The sequence below is a fragment of the Primulina eburnea genome, chromosome 5 (genome assembly GCF_022965805.1).
Source record: "Primulina eburnea isolate SZY01 chromosome 5, ASM2296580v1, whole genome shotgun sequence".
NCBI classification, from domain to species: Eukaryota; Viridiplantae; Streptophyta; class Magnoliopsida; order Lamiales; family Gesneriaceae; genus Primulina; species Primulina eburnea.
The window spans coordinates 4749030-4765794 of record NC_133105.1 but is presented as its reverse complement, the minus strand read 5'-3'; the positions used below and the strand labels follow the sequence as shown (position 1 = coordinate 4765794).

Here is a 16765-nt window from a genome sequence, read left to right as displayed (position 1 = left end):
CATTAATGAATCAAAAAACTTGAGCTCGAGTATGTATTCCACACACACACACACACATATATATATATATATATATATATATATAAAGAGATTTCTTATTAATAATTTTAAATCCATGGCTTCAAATTAGTCAATCCAAATACAACATAAATGTATGTGTGGATCGATAGATTTGAAACCATAATAATGGATTCTGAATCCATGCATGGTTTCCAATTCAATGATTGTTTCATTTGTTAATTTATGAAAATGTAATAGTGATTGTGATATATTCGAAATCCAGGTGAGATGGCTGTTATTTCAAATTTATTCTTCAAATCCTTTCAAATCAAATCTATTTCTCTGAATCAAATTATTACATCCAACTCAACATAAGAAAGTCTGCCGTCAAATCCCAGGGCTCAACCCTGGACAGGCGGTGGGAACGGCACAATTTAAAGCTACTTTATTGATGAGAAGATTGCCCTTGATCATCTTTTATAGTAGGTTCGTCCTATTAAATTGTACCCTTTCTTTTTATACGTACCTACTAAATTCTCAAAAAATAGTCCAAGATTCTTCAAAAATAAACTACATCCACACAATATTATTTCACCACTACATACATATACATATGTGTGTGTGTGTGTGTGGAATAATTAATTTATTCTCGATTCTTTTAGCATCAGGCCAATTATATATGCAAGAATCAAGAAGTTGATTACTTAGCATCAGGCCAATTTATTCCCTGATTCCAGTTATGGCCAACGGGAAACGGTAACTTTTCTCAAGTTTATCCAGTTCCTGACGAATGAGTCGACTTGTTTCATGTTCTTCGAAAGCCAGTTCTGGGTTCTCGTTGATATTAATGAATGCGAGGATTTATAAATGTGATCAAGAGTTTGGAGAATTGAGCAAGCGGGCAGGAGATCGGGTTTGAGATATGTCTCAAAAAATTAATGGGTGACGGCAAAACATGAGTTTTTTTTTATATCAAATCACAAATTTATTTGATTTACTGTATTTGAAGGAGACGAGAAGTTTTATTGTCGTATACATGGTATTGGTAGCACATCACAGGAGAGGAGTGAACCCTACTAGTTTTAATATTTTATTTGTCAATTAATTAATATTTTAATAATATCGAATTTTTTTAAAAAAACCAATTGAATAATATCGGAAGGTAAAATACACAGTTATATCAAGTAAATTAAATAATTAGTATAATGCTACGTACGTACTTAACATTGAATCAAAATATTTGGTAACCGAAACGTTTAACACTTAGTTGGGCTAACTATTTATTTTAACTCGTATACTTTTGTGTGGATGTACTGAAATTCAATTATTGTGATCGGAGAAATATTTTAAGAATTAAATTTATTTAATGGTTTTTAAATATTTGAAAGAACATTATTTTTTCCACTAACCATGTAATATATTTTGCCAAACTTTATATATAATATAAAACATAAAATATCACAGTGTCAGCTAACACAATGACATTTTTGACATTTTAATTTATTAGCAAAGTCTTGTTAATTTTCCTTTTATTTTATTATTTTAAAAGATATATGGAAACAAAATGGTCAGAGAAATAATTGACTGTGGACATACATATATCCACGAAAAATGAAATAAATTAGTAAGGCCTTCGCATAAAATAAAACAAAAACAAAAACTTATATAAAGTCGTCTCAAGAATCAATTTTGAGAGACGAAAAAAAATACGACGTTGAACAGCAGACAGTGGCTCGTCTCGACGAAGATGTGGGACGATCACGGTTAGGATGAACCAAGAAAACTTTGGTTTCAGTGTAACTGGTTGCAATTTGAATTCGTGCTAGAAACACGTTTCAAATTGTTGTCTGAGGGCCATTTTTTGGTGTGATAATGGATTAATGTGTTGTCTTAATTGATGTGTCATGCTTAATTAATACTGGGTCATGAAGAATTAGATCGGCCATCTCGGAGCCCTCTAGCGAAACCAAGGAAATGTGGAGATCATTGCGTAACGAACAGGACATTAGGACCAAAGAGGACCAAACCGCCGACGCTATATAGCGTTAAACCCAAGAAAAATGGAATTTGGATCAATTGCGTAACTTCCGTTTGAATAGAGAGGCTCCAAAGATTACTTCGAATAAAGTCGAGTCTTTATAACTAATCTTAATTATGAGTTATTAACCATCATTTTTAATAATTAATTAGATTAATTATGATATACGTAGGGACCAAAAAATTGTCCTCAAGAGGAAAAGAATTGGATTAAATTAGCACTAACCACCATTGTTTAACTCCAAGAAAGTTAATTAAATTTCATCTGTTATTTATAAAAATGCAAATTTTATCTTTTATAATCTGAAATTTCTTGAAGTACTACGCACTTTAAATCACTCTTGGTCAAGTAAATTCACTATGTCTATCTAAAATGTAGCAGTGAACAATTGCAGATCGGTTCTATTTTTGAAAGAAAAAAACAACTCGAACCAAATGAAATATTTGGATTATTAAATCAAGATTTTCTAAATTAATATCAAATATTAATTCACAAACAAACATTGCAACATTTGACGATGTAATGGATGATAATGACATCATGACTTTAGCTAAAATAAAATAAAATCCTAAAAATAAATTACTTTAATTTCAAAAGTGATTCCATACTCATCTCCTTTCACTTATATCAATAAATATATATTGAAAAATAGTAAAGATAAATAAATAAATTTAAGAAAAGAAAATATAAATTATGTGAGAACCCGAATTTCCAGCAGCATTATTCAGTAGCAATGGAAAATTTCAGTAGAAGCTAACAATTCCAGCAGCAGTCAATAATTCAGAAGATGATATTTTTCCAGCAGCAGTCAATAATTCAGAAGATGATATTTTTCCAGCAGACACAATTCCAGCAGACACAATTCCAGCATATAGAATCCAGCAGCAGAATAATTCAGCAGCGCAAGATTCCAGCAGACAGTTACTGATTCAGCTTAGACTTGTAACTGAAGCATTAACATGGAATAAAGGCTGTTAATGACAGATTATGGCCATTAATTGAGAGTCTAACAGTCAGAAACATTGCCTATAAATATCACCCTCAAACACCTAAATTGGTTTACCAAAATCTTGAGTTGTCACTTGAAATATTTGAGCTAAAAGAGTGCTGATTTTCGAGCAGCAGAAACCAGTAGCAAGAACAAGCAGACTTCAGATTTCAACCGAAATACTTTTAGCAAATTACGGTAAGTGGGCTTATGTATAAATATCTTGAAATCCGTTTGATAATTCTGTTTTAAAGTTCAGTTTCTGCATGATTTCTGATATATGATTTTGAAGCACTGAAACTCCCTAGTGAACTAATGGTAGGAATATATATTCTGAACATTTCTGAATTCTGATTTTTTTTTCTGGCCTCACCCCTTAGAGGAGAGAACATATAGGGGACTGATATCAGTTTAGCCATGAAATTCACTAACATGTTCAGTGCTTACTAATTCTGAATTCTGTTCTGAAACCTGTAAATTTTGAATTCTGATTTCTGTTATGAAATACGAGTTTTCAGTATATTATTGTATTTCTGTTTCTGTTGAAAACGATTTCGAAAACTGGGAGTTATTCCCGCCCCTGCTTACTGAGTGACAATCATATCACTCACCCACCAAACCTATCTCAGATAAGAACGAGGAAGAGTTGATAGAAGAAGATGAGCAACGTCAGTTTTGAGGCTGGTGATGAAGATCGTTGTTCTTAGTCCAAAAAAGGTCAATTTTATTTTTTAGATCAATTAATTATTAACGGCTACAAATAAAATAAAATAAAATAGTGTGCTTACATCATAAATATAGAAACATCCAATATTCCCCCACAAATTATTAGTCATATGCTTAGTTAAAATATTGAACCAAACGTATATAACGTTCATATTTAACTGTATATATAAAATTAATATATTTTTATTCTATATAATACAAATCACCGTATACTAATTATATGAATTCATAGTGTAATTTTGTATTTGTCCAAAGCACTATGTTAGCAAACTAACTGCATGAATTTCCTATATTATAATATTATTTTTTGTACAAAACTTCGTATGAGACGTCTCACGAGTCCATTTTGTAAGATAAATCTCCCATTCAACCTAATTTATTAAAAAAATATTATTTTTTATGATAAAAATATTATTTCACTTTAGAGGCCATATAAGTTAGATTGACAACATCTCGACGCTTAAATAATTTATGAGAACACTTTCTTGATAGTTTTATTCTTTTCTTTATATTTTATTTTAGAGTTTTTTGCGACTAACCCCTGTGAAACATTGAATTTTCACACTTCTTTTTTATGAAAATTAAATAGACATCTTATATCTTAATATTTATAAAAGTTACACGAATACATATGCGCTAAAAATCTATCGAGTTGAATTATTTTGGTGATATCTCATAGATGAGTGATCGAATGACTAGGAACAAAACAGTTAGAAAAAACTCAATTTGATAAAAATCTTATTTCAGATCGATTAAACTTGTTCGAACATTATTTATGTTAGTTGGATGCTGTAAGATTGAGCTGGATGACACAGATACAACAACTGGCATTGTACGATTAGTTTAGATTATTTCCGAACTAGTCAAGCCGGTTTTTATTATGATTTGTAGCAAATTTGGTTTTCTTTTTAACCGTTTTGTCCGTCGACTATTTTGATCACTATGAGATATAATGAAAATACTTTAATTCACTATATTTTCAAATGTTGCAGAGGTATTCATGCAATTTTACAAAATCGTAAGATCTAATTTTTTTATTTAGTTTTCACATTATCTATATATATAATACAATGTGAGAGCAGATTGAATTACAAACAAGAGGAAGAAATATACTCTTTAAAATTCAAAAACGATGTAATTCAAGAATTTATGGAGGAGGATGGACCAAAAAAATAAGAGAGAAAAATTGTGGGGGAGGAAGGTGCCACGAGGGAATCGGAGAGAAGCCCACGAAATTCCAGCTGGCAATCCATGGAATGGTAATCGAGATCGCGCGAAATACCAATCACTTATCAACAATTAAATCTTTTGCGGATCAAATATATTGGCCCGCCTTTCTCTCTCTAAGCTCGGATTGCCTTGCTGACTTTCGACCCGACCCGAGTTTCCCCCATGTCTGCCATTGCCACGGCTGCTGCTCTTGCTCTTCCACTCTCATTCTGCCGCTCTTCCAAGAACAACAGCAAAAAGGTGCTTCCCTTACGGTTTTTTTCTTCTCTTTCTTTACAATTTCTGTGTGTTTTTTAAATGGTTCCTTGATCGAGTTATAGTGGTTTGTTTTCGTATTTGTGTTCACTCATCAGCTCCATTAATAACAGTTGAATTGGTTTTTTTATTTTGGTTAATTCCGATGTGGTCTTAAGTTGCTCTGAGGTGCTGAGACTTTGCATTTGATCACACCATCTATGTTGTCTATCGTTAATGGATGGTGCTCTGTGACATTATAGTGTAGGAGATATTTGAGGAGACAGTTTATGAAATATAGCATTCTGGATTTTATTTATATATATGGCATTTGAAAGCAGAAGGTTTTCCTTTTCAGGGAAACAAAACGAGAGAGCTACAATTAGAAGATTTTATGTTCACTGTGCTCACTCCTTTCTGTTCAGAAAGTTTTAACCTTTTTATATTTTTAATAATGGGGGTTTACATTTCCTCAATGTATGAGGCAACATTTTGCTCATGTTTACCGCTGATCTTTGGTATTTAGCTAAAAACTCATAAACTACGGTGTCCCGTTACCCTTGTGTTTTCAGAATCCACAAACTATTTTTTTCAATCTCTATTTAAGTTTAAATTTTTTATCCTTAGCTCAGCCATGGTGTTTCTTTGGAGTCTCACAGGCTGTCAGAGGAGGATTTAGAGTATTTGCTATTATTGGTGAAAACGATGGTTTCGTCGAAAGGAAAAGCCCGTGGACTACACTTTTTGATGTAGAAGATCCGCGATCTAAGGTTCCCACCAATAAAGGCAAGTTTCTTGATGTGAATCAAGCTTTGGAAGTGGCGCGATATGATATACAATACTGCGATTGGAAGGCTCGACAAGATGTTCTTACAATCATGCTTCTGCACGAAAAGGTTGGTTAATGAGATGTCTGCTCTTTCTGTTCTTTTGGAAGACCAAATCTGATATTGTTTGATGGTGCATTGTTAAACTGTATTGGAATTGATATATTTGAATTTGGTAAGTTTTCCATGGTTTCGGATGTTCTCAAATTCTATAATGTTGTGTAGGTTGTGGAGGTATTAAATCCTCTGGCTCGTGAATTCAAATCAATAGGAACCCTGAAGAAGGATCTCGCAGAGTTGCAGGAGGAACTTGTAGTAGCTCACAATCAGGTATATATTACTCAACGAGTTTTCTCAAAATCCACCAAGTACACCGTGAAATTTAGCTATTCTAACAATTTTGTATGATGAGATGTCAAATATCAAGCAGTGGCTGAATAACTAAATTTATGGTGTAATCTGTGGTTGCATCTTTTTTAACTTTTGAATATTTTTAGGTACATATATCAGAATCAAGGGTTTCTGCTGCTTTGGACAAGTTAGCTTACATGGAAACATTGGTTAACGATAAAATATTACAAGACACAAAAATCTTAGAATCTTACTCTCTACCCTCTACTCCAAGTACCTCTTCCGCTCAATTTCGTGATACTATGAAGAGCAGCAAGCAGTCCCGACGAGGTCTTGACGTGTCTGGTCCTGTCCAACCTTATAGTGCAAATTTGAAGAATTTTTGGTACCCTGTTGCATTTTCTGCAGATCTGAAGGATGATACCATGGTGAGGACTGTTTAATGGAAATTTGTTTCATGTTATTTCGGACTTCTTCAGCAACACTTCTTTTATGTATAAGGTCCCAATGGACTGCTTTGAAGAACCTTGGGTTCTGTTTCGTGGGAAAGATGGCAAACCAGGGTGTGTCCAGAATACTTGTGCTCATAGAGCCTGCCCGCTTCATCTGGGTTCAGTCAACGAGGGTCGTATTCAATGTCCTTATCATGGTAAGATTAAGAGTATCATCCGGAAATTTTATGTGCGATTCGGGGCGTGGCCATTAGTTGGAACCGTCAACTGGTGTGTTTCATAGGACAACTTGATGATCTGTATTTGATTATAAACTTATACTTTTCACTTAATTTTCAACATCAGGGTGGGAATACTCAACTGATGGAAATTGTGAGAAAATGCCATCAACTAAAAAACTACATGCCAAGATCAGAGCTTTGCCATGTTTGGAGCAAGAGGGAATGATATGGATTTGGCCGGGGGAGGATCCTCCTGCAGCTAACCTCCCTTCTTTATTACCACCATCAGGATTTCAAATACATGCCGAGGTATTTTTTGCTCCTAAACATATTATGTCATGTCTGTTCATCAAACTTTTCATTATAAATATATTTTTATCGTGATTCTTCTTATGCCCTTGACATGGCAGATTGTAATGGAACTTCCGGTGGAACATGGGCTGCTTCTGGACAATCTTTTGGACCTTGCACATGCTCCTTTCACCCACACTTCTACATTTGCTAAGGGATGGAGTGTTCCCAGGTTTGTTAATCGGGCCAACTTATGCGTTTATTACATCAGTGTCAGCGTGTCACCAGAAAAATTACTATGCACAACTCACTTATTTTTTCTTCTTTTGTTGTTGTCTTCACAGCTTGGTGAAATTTTTGACTCCGGCGTCTGGAATGCAAGGATACTGGGATCCTTATCCAATTGATATGGAATTCCGTCCGCCTTGTATGGTGTTGTCTACTATTGGAATCTCGAAACCTGGGAAATTAGAGGGGCAGAGTACAAGAGAGTGTTCAACACATCTGCACCAACTTCATGTTTGCCTACCTTCATCTAGACAGAAGACCAGATTGTTGTACAGGATGTCATTGGACTTTGCTCCTATCTTAAAACACATTCCTTTCATGCAATACCTGTGGATACATTTTGCTGAAAAGGTACATTCTTGGTTTTTTCTTGTCTATGTTTCTGCCTGAAAAAAACTCTGCTATTCCAATTCCTTGGATGCTCCATAAATATCTGATCAAATCCCAGCTTACACTTGAACAGGTTTTGAACGAGGATCTGCGTCTTGTGATTGGTCAACAGGAGCGAATGCTGAACGGCGCAAATATATGGAATATGCCTGTATCTTATGATAAGCTTGGAGTCAGGTACAGGCTATGGAGAGACTCGGTGGAACAAGGATCTAACCAATCTCCTTTGAGCAAATCAACGTAGAGTATTTATTCTTTTTTCTCCCATTGATCTTCATACACCATCATGAACCCTTCCGAAACAGAATGATCCAGACCTTAACTAAACTGTTCTACAGTATTCGTTCTTACAAGAAAATCCCAGCTGAAGCTCAGTATCTGGAAATATAGCGCACACCCTTTGGGCAAATAAGAGCAACTGTACACATAATTTTTTCTCCTGCCAAGTTTTTTGTGTATAGTTCTGCAGCAATCTCATTTATTATTCTCAACTCCCACCCCCTGTTGATAGCTACGACCTGATGTACCATGAATCAATGATTATGACAGTTCAAAGTTTGAATCTTAAAAAAGTATAAATTTATATAATGATGTTATAATTGTAATTTTAAATAAAATTTCATCAAATCAATTAAAACTTTAATTAAATATTAAGATAACTCATAATATAATATAATATAATATAATAAAAAACTAATCAAATAAATAATAAGTTTATTGTGAGACGATTTTACGTCAACTTTACTCATATTTAAGGAATACTTTTAAAATAAATAAATACTCAAATAAGAAAACTTTCTTACAAAATTGGCTCTTGAGTCGCTTTCACGCAAATTTTTATGTTAAATAAGTATTGTTTGATTTGATCAGCTTGATGGATTGATTACTATTTTTACAAGCTACGTTGGCTCATTTTGATTCAGTAATATATAGATGAAAAAATTTTTTAATTAAATTATGGAAACACAAAACTTTGATTGTTTCAGCTTGAATATTTTATGATATTTAATTTGATTGGTTATGTTAATTTGAAATGAATTTGAGTAAATCTATTTTCTATAGTTCGGTATTGGGTTACAGATAGCATTTGAAATTACAAAAATATTCTAACTGTATTTTTGAAAGAGTTTTTTCAAATAAAATGTAAGGATAAGTTTGATATTTTAAAGCAATATGTAATCTAATGTAAACGTCATTTTACATATAACATTTTCATATAATATAACACTTATATATGATACTGTTCTCGATTACAAATCTTAGGAGTACAACACATACTTACGCTGGTTTCCAAACTGCAAGCAACTCTTGGAACATTTCGACCGCCAGTTCTCGATCGGCATGTCTGAAGAATTCATTCATCTCGTCTCTGACATCATAAATCTTCCCAAAATCAAGCAAATACATCATGCATCCTTTCTTCAGTTTATTCAGCTGGTAAAGCCAAGCCTCCTGCAGCCTCTCTAGCACATTCCCCGTGTTGATATCTTCCAAAAGACTCTCCTCGCATGCATCCTTCAAGTCCACGATATCATACTTGTTTGCTGCACCTAGTAATGCTAATCGATGTTTCCAAAAATCTTCTTGACTTATGGTTCCGTACAAGTAGCTGAGAAGGGCCATACAGGACTCGGATGTCAGGTCTTCGATGTCGATGGTGGATGATTCTTTTTCTTTGAGATTATGCTGGAACATGCTAAGGAAAACGGGGGAGCTAGCTGAAAGAATCGCTTTGTGGGCTTGGAGGGTTCCGTCGCATGTGTTGATGGTCACATCTGAATAAATGGCTTCATCCAGCATGCGAGAGAGGCATCTGAGAGTGCTTTGTGTCGTCAGATATTGCATCATGCCGTCACTGGGCCATATAGAGCTTCCTTCTCCACCCTTAAATTTCACAGGACGAGGACATCCGAAGGACGAATAAAAAATAAGTAAAGAAAAGGACAAATCTACTAGAAGTTTACTATCCCGATTCACAATGTTACTCGTGTAAATGCATTGGCTACATGAGGCTTCAAAACTATGGCATCTCAGCATTGGAGTCGATCGGACTTTTTTATAGAAAGGGTAAAAAACTGAGCTGAAACATTTATATGGCGGGGCGAAATCATATTTTCATGTATGTATAAAAGACACTGAACAGATAGAAAAAATTGGTGTAAGTTTTGATCAAACAAGCAAGAGCATCTCACATTTGCACCGCAAATCCTAAGGTCCAGAAACTCTACATCAATGACGAATCGGCCTTGAAAGTTAACATCCACTGGGCAGGCAAAGTCATCACTTGTCCGCAGCAATCTCTCGTGGACTGAGCATAAAACCATTACCGTATTTTCAATGAACATATACAAAAGGCAATCCACGACTCCACATAAGTAAAAAAAAACTCCATTGGTACATCGAAATTCACATTCAAGCATTTATTCATTCACTTTGCTCATCAAACCTCCTCAGGGTAATGATTGAGCGTGAAGCAGAAGTCTCGCAGTAAAAAGTATATTCTAAAAATTTGATTTCTTTACGAGGTAATTTGATGCTTTCCAAAAGCTCATAAGTTAACGTTCTCAACTTTTGAAACCCAACAGACATGTGATAGAAAAAAGTAGAATAAAAAGATTTTCATCCACGATTTTACAAGTAAAGGTCAACGAATTCAGAATAACAAAAAAAAAACGCAGATAAATACATACTCGGCGAAATATAGGGCCTTCGATTGGAGCCAGCTGTGGTGACTCGTAGAACAAACCGGGCAATCGGCGGCTGATCTTTCGAAACCCGAGATGGTTCCGGGAAAAGCCGGATATAAACTGATCGACTCTTCTCCACGGATAGATGCCTGTGAAAGTTGAAATTCGTCAAAACCAGAAATTGGATTTAAATTGGTGATCAAATACAAGTTTATGCAAATCAGTACCAATTCCATATGCCGATTTTGAAAGGTTCGGATCTTTTGTAAGCCGAGGTTGGCCCGAAATTTTCCACTTTCCACTGTGCTAATCTTGCTATAGTTTCCACTTTCGTGTCCGCCATTGTTGCTCTCTCAGAGTTCAGGCTGGAAGTGGCGGAAAGCGAAGTCTACTTGAGCTTGTGAAGGAATTGTTGACTTAAGATGTAAGGAAGCGTGACGGGGGGCATTCTAGTCATTCAATTAACTTATTCCTTTTTTTATTAATTAAATAATAATGATTAAAAGTAAATTTAAAAATAAAAAACTTTTACTTTTGTCATAGAGATCTTCTGTACAAACTAATTTATAAAAATATTATATTTATGTCAAAAATTTATTTGTCACAATCCACATATTTCGCGGATAAAAATCAATGAAACACTGTCACATACTCACATAAACCAACTCTTATAATATTGATATAAAATTGGGAAAAAATTGATATTCTTTACTATCGATAGTTACTCTAATTAGGTACACTATTATAACACGGTAAGTATAGATGGATATGTAAATTGTCCATATTTTAGTGGCACGTAATTTAGGAAATATGTATAATATTCAACACACACAATAATCAAATCACCTAATAGTAGTTCTTTTGTGAGACGATCTCACGAATCTTTATATGTGAGATTGGTTAATCTTACTGATATTCATAATAAAAAGTAATGCTCTTAGCATAAAAAGTACTATTTTTTCATGGATGATCCAAATAAGATATCTGTTTCACAAAATACGACCCGTGAAACCGTCTCACAAAAGTTTTTATCACTTTACAAAGAAAATACTCGTTTCGATTAATCTAATTATTTTGATTATGACAAAAACTTGTGTTAGACGGTCTCACGGGTCGTATTTGTGAGACGGATCTCTTATTTGAGTCACCCATGAAAAATTATTACTTTTTATGTTACCTTTTATGCTAAGAGTATTATTTTTTATCGTGAATATGTGTAGGGTTGATCGGTCTCACGGATTATTATCCGTGAGATGGTTTCACATGAGACTCACTCTTTGATTATTTCCGTTGGATTAATTGACTTAATGTGATGGTCGAATTTTATAATACTAGCTATTGTTTCTCCCCAACACTATTGGCAACGGAAAAAGCAAGGAACAAATTAAAGAAATTCGGGCAAGAATAATCATACGAATGAGGTTTCAGGCTTTCAGCCCATAAAAGAAATCACTGAACTAATAATTTCCTCTCAAATTTTATGTAACTGCAAATTCTATAAAAGGGCACTCTAGATTAGTTTCTTCTTCCGAAAATACCGCCTCAAATACAAAGATTGCGAAACTGAGGCTACAATGCAGATGCCAAGAGACATAATGCTAAACCGAGCCACTCTACCATTCGTCGTCTCGCTCACTTCCCTCATATCCATTTCCCTGCACAAGAAAACGGAACATATTTAAAAATGTAAGTTTTCCCCACTCGAACATTACATCTGTAAATCACCCCACTAACAGGTAAACAAAAAAAGGGAAAAGAATAATCGATTTTAGCCATGGAAATTTACCTAGACATCATATAATTCATATTGTCACGAATTGCTTGCACAATTCCTTCGAGCTTTTTTAACTCAAGTTCAAGACCCTGCAAACAAATTTAATATACGATATGTGAGAATGCTAAAGGAGAGTTACGAGTGATAGAGATGACAAGAATGTCTTGAATATCAACTATCCTCAATCCAGACAACTGTATAAACAAAGATGAGAAGTAAATAAACTAGCCTCAATTTTTTCTTTTTTTGCTACCAAGTCCCAATCTTTTGCAGAAATTCCCGTTTTCCAGTCAATGCCCACGGTCACGGTTTTACCTCCATGTTGCTCTCCATCAACTGTAAAGCACGCCATGTGGCTGCCAGTCTCAGTTGTAGTTAAAGAAAACTGACCATAAGAGACTTTTTCTTGGTGATAGAGATTCTTTCCATAAGGTGAAGTAACCTAAGATGCACATTACAAGAACAGCGTTAAGACAAAGACGAATTAAAACGAGTTTGCAAATCATAAGACTTTCGAGACGGAGTCATGTCCCAAGAGCGTAAGCTAGATTTGATCCGCTGAACCCAAATTCAGTAAAGTTTCATGGTCGAGTCTTAAAACACTCTGAAACTTGTTATATACACATCGATGTGAGCAGTTCATCCAACAGCAAAACAAGAATATTTTTCTTTGTTTATGTATACTACTATTATATCAAGTAAGATATGTACTTTAGTATGCCAAACATTGGATGGATAAAATAACTCTTAAAACACTCATAAATCAAATCCGAAACTAGAATTCATGTCATAATATTATGTTTCTATTATGCAACAAAGTCAAGGGAAGTGTCATTACGGATTACAACCGATATGCCATTTTGTTAGGCCGTGTGGAAAATTTTGTCAATTTCCTCCAAATTCATTCCAGGGGAAAAAAAATAAAAGCAAATTCTTTTATCCAATAAATGCAAGCACTACGATTGATCTAGCATTTGCACAAACTGAAAACTTAAAGGGGAAAAATGAAGTCTGATTGAAAATTTGTATTGAAACGAATCGAAGATCAAAGCAACGCCAGAATTATATCACTCAATTCTCCGTTTCGCTCCACACAGACAGAGAACAGGCATTGTGTAAAAGGGAAAGCGATGATTAACCTTAACAGACATGGAGGGTAAGACGGTATGATTCACGTCATCGTTTTTGGCCGAAGAAGGAGTGGAAATCAGCCACGTTGTTGTGTAATTCCTCCGACACGCACTTTGTCCCAGTTCTCGGCAGGTCCACCCACAACCCACGCACCGCCGGCGCCACCACAACCACCACCAGTAGCACCGCTGCTGCCTCCACCAACTTCATTCTATATGTATGTGTATGTATGTATGTTATTGTTGTGTAGAGAGCACAGGCAGTATAGGTTTGACTGAAACGGGGAGGGACTTGCTAAGGTTTTGTAGTGGAAGTGAGCAAACGCACGTGGACATGCGATTGGGATCGGCGAGTCAAATTGTTGGCGCCACGCAGAAGGTTTCATTTCATCCAATCAAATTGAGCCTCTTGTTTGACTAGGTCCTCCAGTTCGGACAAGGATTGGAAGTCCACCCACGCGCTTCCATTTTGTTGCAATAGCTTTGTTTCAGTCTTCTTTGGGCCGCAAGAATTATACATTATGTAGACCTGGACTTATATGGGCCATATTTTAGTGTGCTGAAGGCCCATATCGGGTAATCCAACAAATCGAGGAGATATTCGGAAGTTAAAATGGCTCAAGTAATTAATAATCTCTCAAGTCACCAGAAAAATCAATGATTTTGCAAATATATTTATGTGAATAATATTTTTATGTTGCATGGACAAAAGTTTTTCTCGTCTGCAAATTAAAATCATAATCAGTTGTTTTTTTACTCCATTGATAAAAAGAGAGAACAATTGTTTAACTAAAGGCAGACAAAATAGTTCTGGCAATAGCTGGTCTCGATTCAGTTCTACATTATTGCGATGTCTTTTCAGTGGTCCGGATGTGCTCGAGGTACGTACGGAGCGTCCTTTCGCACCGCAGCCATTTTTGTTTTGTTTTGCTTACTTATTCCTCCTTTGCTTCGGTTTATTCGGTGAATTCGATTGTCATGTGAATCTTAAGTTTTTATTTTGGACACCAAGTCCATCACTTTCCAATGTACAAGATTATCGGATGTAATGATATAGTTTGTTTATTCATGGAATTTTGGACTTTTTTTATTTTATTTTTAGTACATATTTAGTGTCTTAAATGTGGCATTCATAGATCAAGGATTCAAAGGGTAATACAATCGATAAGGCTAGTTTTGTGAGGACGGAATTATTCATAGGCAAAAACTTGTGTGAGATGGTCTCACGGGTCGTATTTGTGAGACGGATCTCTTATTTGGGTTATCCATAAAAAAATATTATTTTTTATGCTAAGATTGTTACTTTTTATTGTGAATATGGATAGTTTACCCGTCTCACAGATTAAGATCCGTGAGATGGTCTCACATGAGACTCACTCTTATTCATATGACAATCCTAGGCACTCTCTCGAATTATTTGAGTGAGTGTGAGACTCAACCTATGGAGAGTGACAATTTTATTCGGATATTTAAAACCCTGTGGAAAAAACTCGAAATGAGACGAGTTTGGAGATTTGAAAATCGGGGACGGGTATTAAAGTATTATCTCTATTCTCAAACCTGTCCAGAAACTCTCGATAATAATATCATTAATAATAATTATTTTTTTTAATAATTAACAAAAAACTCAAATTCATGATGTTCAAATCTTTTCATGATCCAACTTGTAAACAAATTAGATTTATGTGGTTACATCTTTTTTGTTTATTAAAACCATGAACTACAATAGTCTGAGTTGTTTAAGTAAGTATTTATATATGTAATTAGATTATTTCATCAATATTGTTTAAATGAATTTGAAGGTTTTTTTCGTTAATTCAATCGATATTTGAAACGATGATATAGATAGTGATTTAATTCACATCAAATCGGAGATGATAATGACAAATCCGGCCCATCTCCTTATCAATCCAGAGTATGAGGACTAGGATCAAGATTTAATGTCCGCAAAATCGAAATAAGAATTTTCAAATCAATTAGATAGAATCGGATTTGGAGGCCTGATAAAGACTTAATCCCACTATTATTAAATGGAGAATCCTCGATTAAAAAAATGGAATTGGAGCGGAGATGCCATCATATTTATGATATTTATTATAGAGAGAAGAGAGTTTCCAACTTTATGATATCAGAAGTTAGTTTGAGGAATACATAATTAAGAGGTAAGTCAAATAAAATTGTTGTTTGAATTAGGAAAAATCAGGAAAGCGTTGTTAGGAAATTTTAGGAATAGAAAAATGATATAATAAATTCTTATGTACTCGACCAATAATTATTTAGGTAGGGATACAAAATCTTAAAGCACCCAATGGAACGTAACGACTCGAAAGATATGGACCGCTCAGATACCAAATTTCAAAGTGATCCGACCTTAGCTACATTGCATGTACTCTGATAGATTCGACCCAATTTTTGTTAGGAGATGAAAGCCACACATTAATTTCAGGCAACTTGTTTGAAAATTTTCATTCGACGCGGCTTCGAATAGTGTTTTTCTTATACATGACCATATCTCAAATATTTAATTTTAAATTATCGACTGAGAAAATTATAATTTTGATGTTGGATGTTAGTTTTTATGTCGTTTTGGTCATCCGTGTTGTTAAAATTCACTTTTACTAGTCGCGTATCTTTCGATTTTAGTGATGTTTTTTTTTTATGGATATCGATGTAACATTATACACGTCAGTGTTCTAACTATCCGTCTGTTGGTAACATTTATCTTGACTAATTCCTTAAATGTGAACAATGACCCCACATGGAAAAGGCTATTTTGTCATCACCACGTTCTTATGCGTGTAATCGCATTTTTAAAGCAAAAGACATCTTTAATTTTCTTTTAAGTGGTTGAACCGTGCAACAAAGAGGGAATCGCTTCCAAATCCTATAAAAATAAAAGTAACAACTTTGAAACCCAAAAATTCAATCCATGCATACGTAAACTTATTGGCCCATCATACAGTTGCTTTTTTCCTCAAAAAATTCATCGTAATTATACTACAAATCTAAATTATTTTTTGATCGTATTTTCCTCTCTACCTTGATTTCTTAAAGACTGAATAATAAATAATAAAAAAAGAAAAAAGAAAAAAGAGAGATTCAGATAATAAATAAAGATAAGGGCCCGAAAACGCGTTT

General features: G+C 34.5%; 2 protein-coding genes and 1 pseudogene across 3 annotated transcripts; 1 reads left to right on the top strand and 2 right to left on the bottom strand.

Moving 5' to 3' along the window:
- Nucleotides 1-5041: 5041 nt before the first annotated feature.
- LOC140832567 (chlorophyllide a oxygenase, chloroplastic-like) lies at nt 5042-8615 on the top strand. 2 transcript variants are annotated; one of them, XM_073196658.1, is made up of 9 exons: nt 5042-5222; nt 5876-6112; nt 6269-6373; nt 6541-6822; nt 6896-7043; nt 7192-7376; nt 7478-7590; nt 7703-7997; nt 8110-8615. In XM_073196658.1, exons 1-9 carry the CDS (start codon nt 5145-5147, stop codon nt 8278-8280), a joined length of 1614 nt encoding a protein of 537 aa, XP_073052759.1. In that variant the 5' UTR covers nt 5042-5144; the 3' UTR covers nt 8281-8615. The 2 variants fall into 2 exon arrangements, with proteins under 2 accessions (XP_073052759.1, XP_073052758.1); XM_073196657.1 differs by having other exon boundaries at nt 5060-5222; nt 5849-6112.
- Nucleotides 8616-9190: 575 nt separating this feature from the next.
- Nucleotides 9191-11136, bottom strand: LOC140832566 (BTB/POZ domain-containing protein At1g21780-like). The gene is made up of 4 exons (XM_073196655.1): nt 10951-11136; nt 10727-10872; nt 10229-10344; nt 9191-9920 (listed from the first exon to the last, which is right to left on the bottom strand). Exons 1-4 carry the CDS (start codon nt 11064-11066, stop codon nt 9315-9317), a joined length of 984 nt encoding a protein of 327 aa, XP_073052756.1. The 5' UTR covers nt 11067-11136; the 3' UTR covers nt 9191-9314.
- Nucleotides 11137-12005: 869 nt separating this feature from the next.
- Nucleotides 12006-13838, bottom strand: LOC140831653 (transmembrane emp24 domain-containing protein p24delta3-like; annotated as a pseudogene).
- Between the last annotated feature and the right edge of the window lie 2927 nt (nt 13839-16765).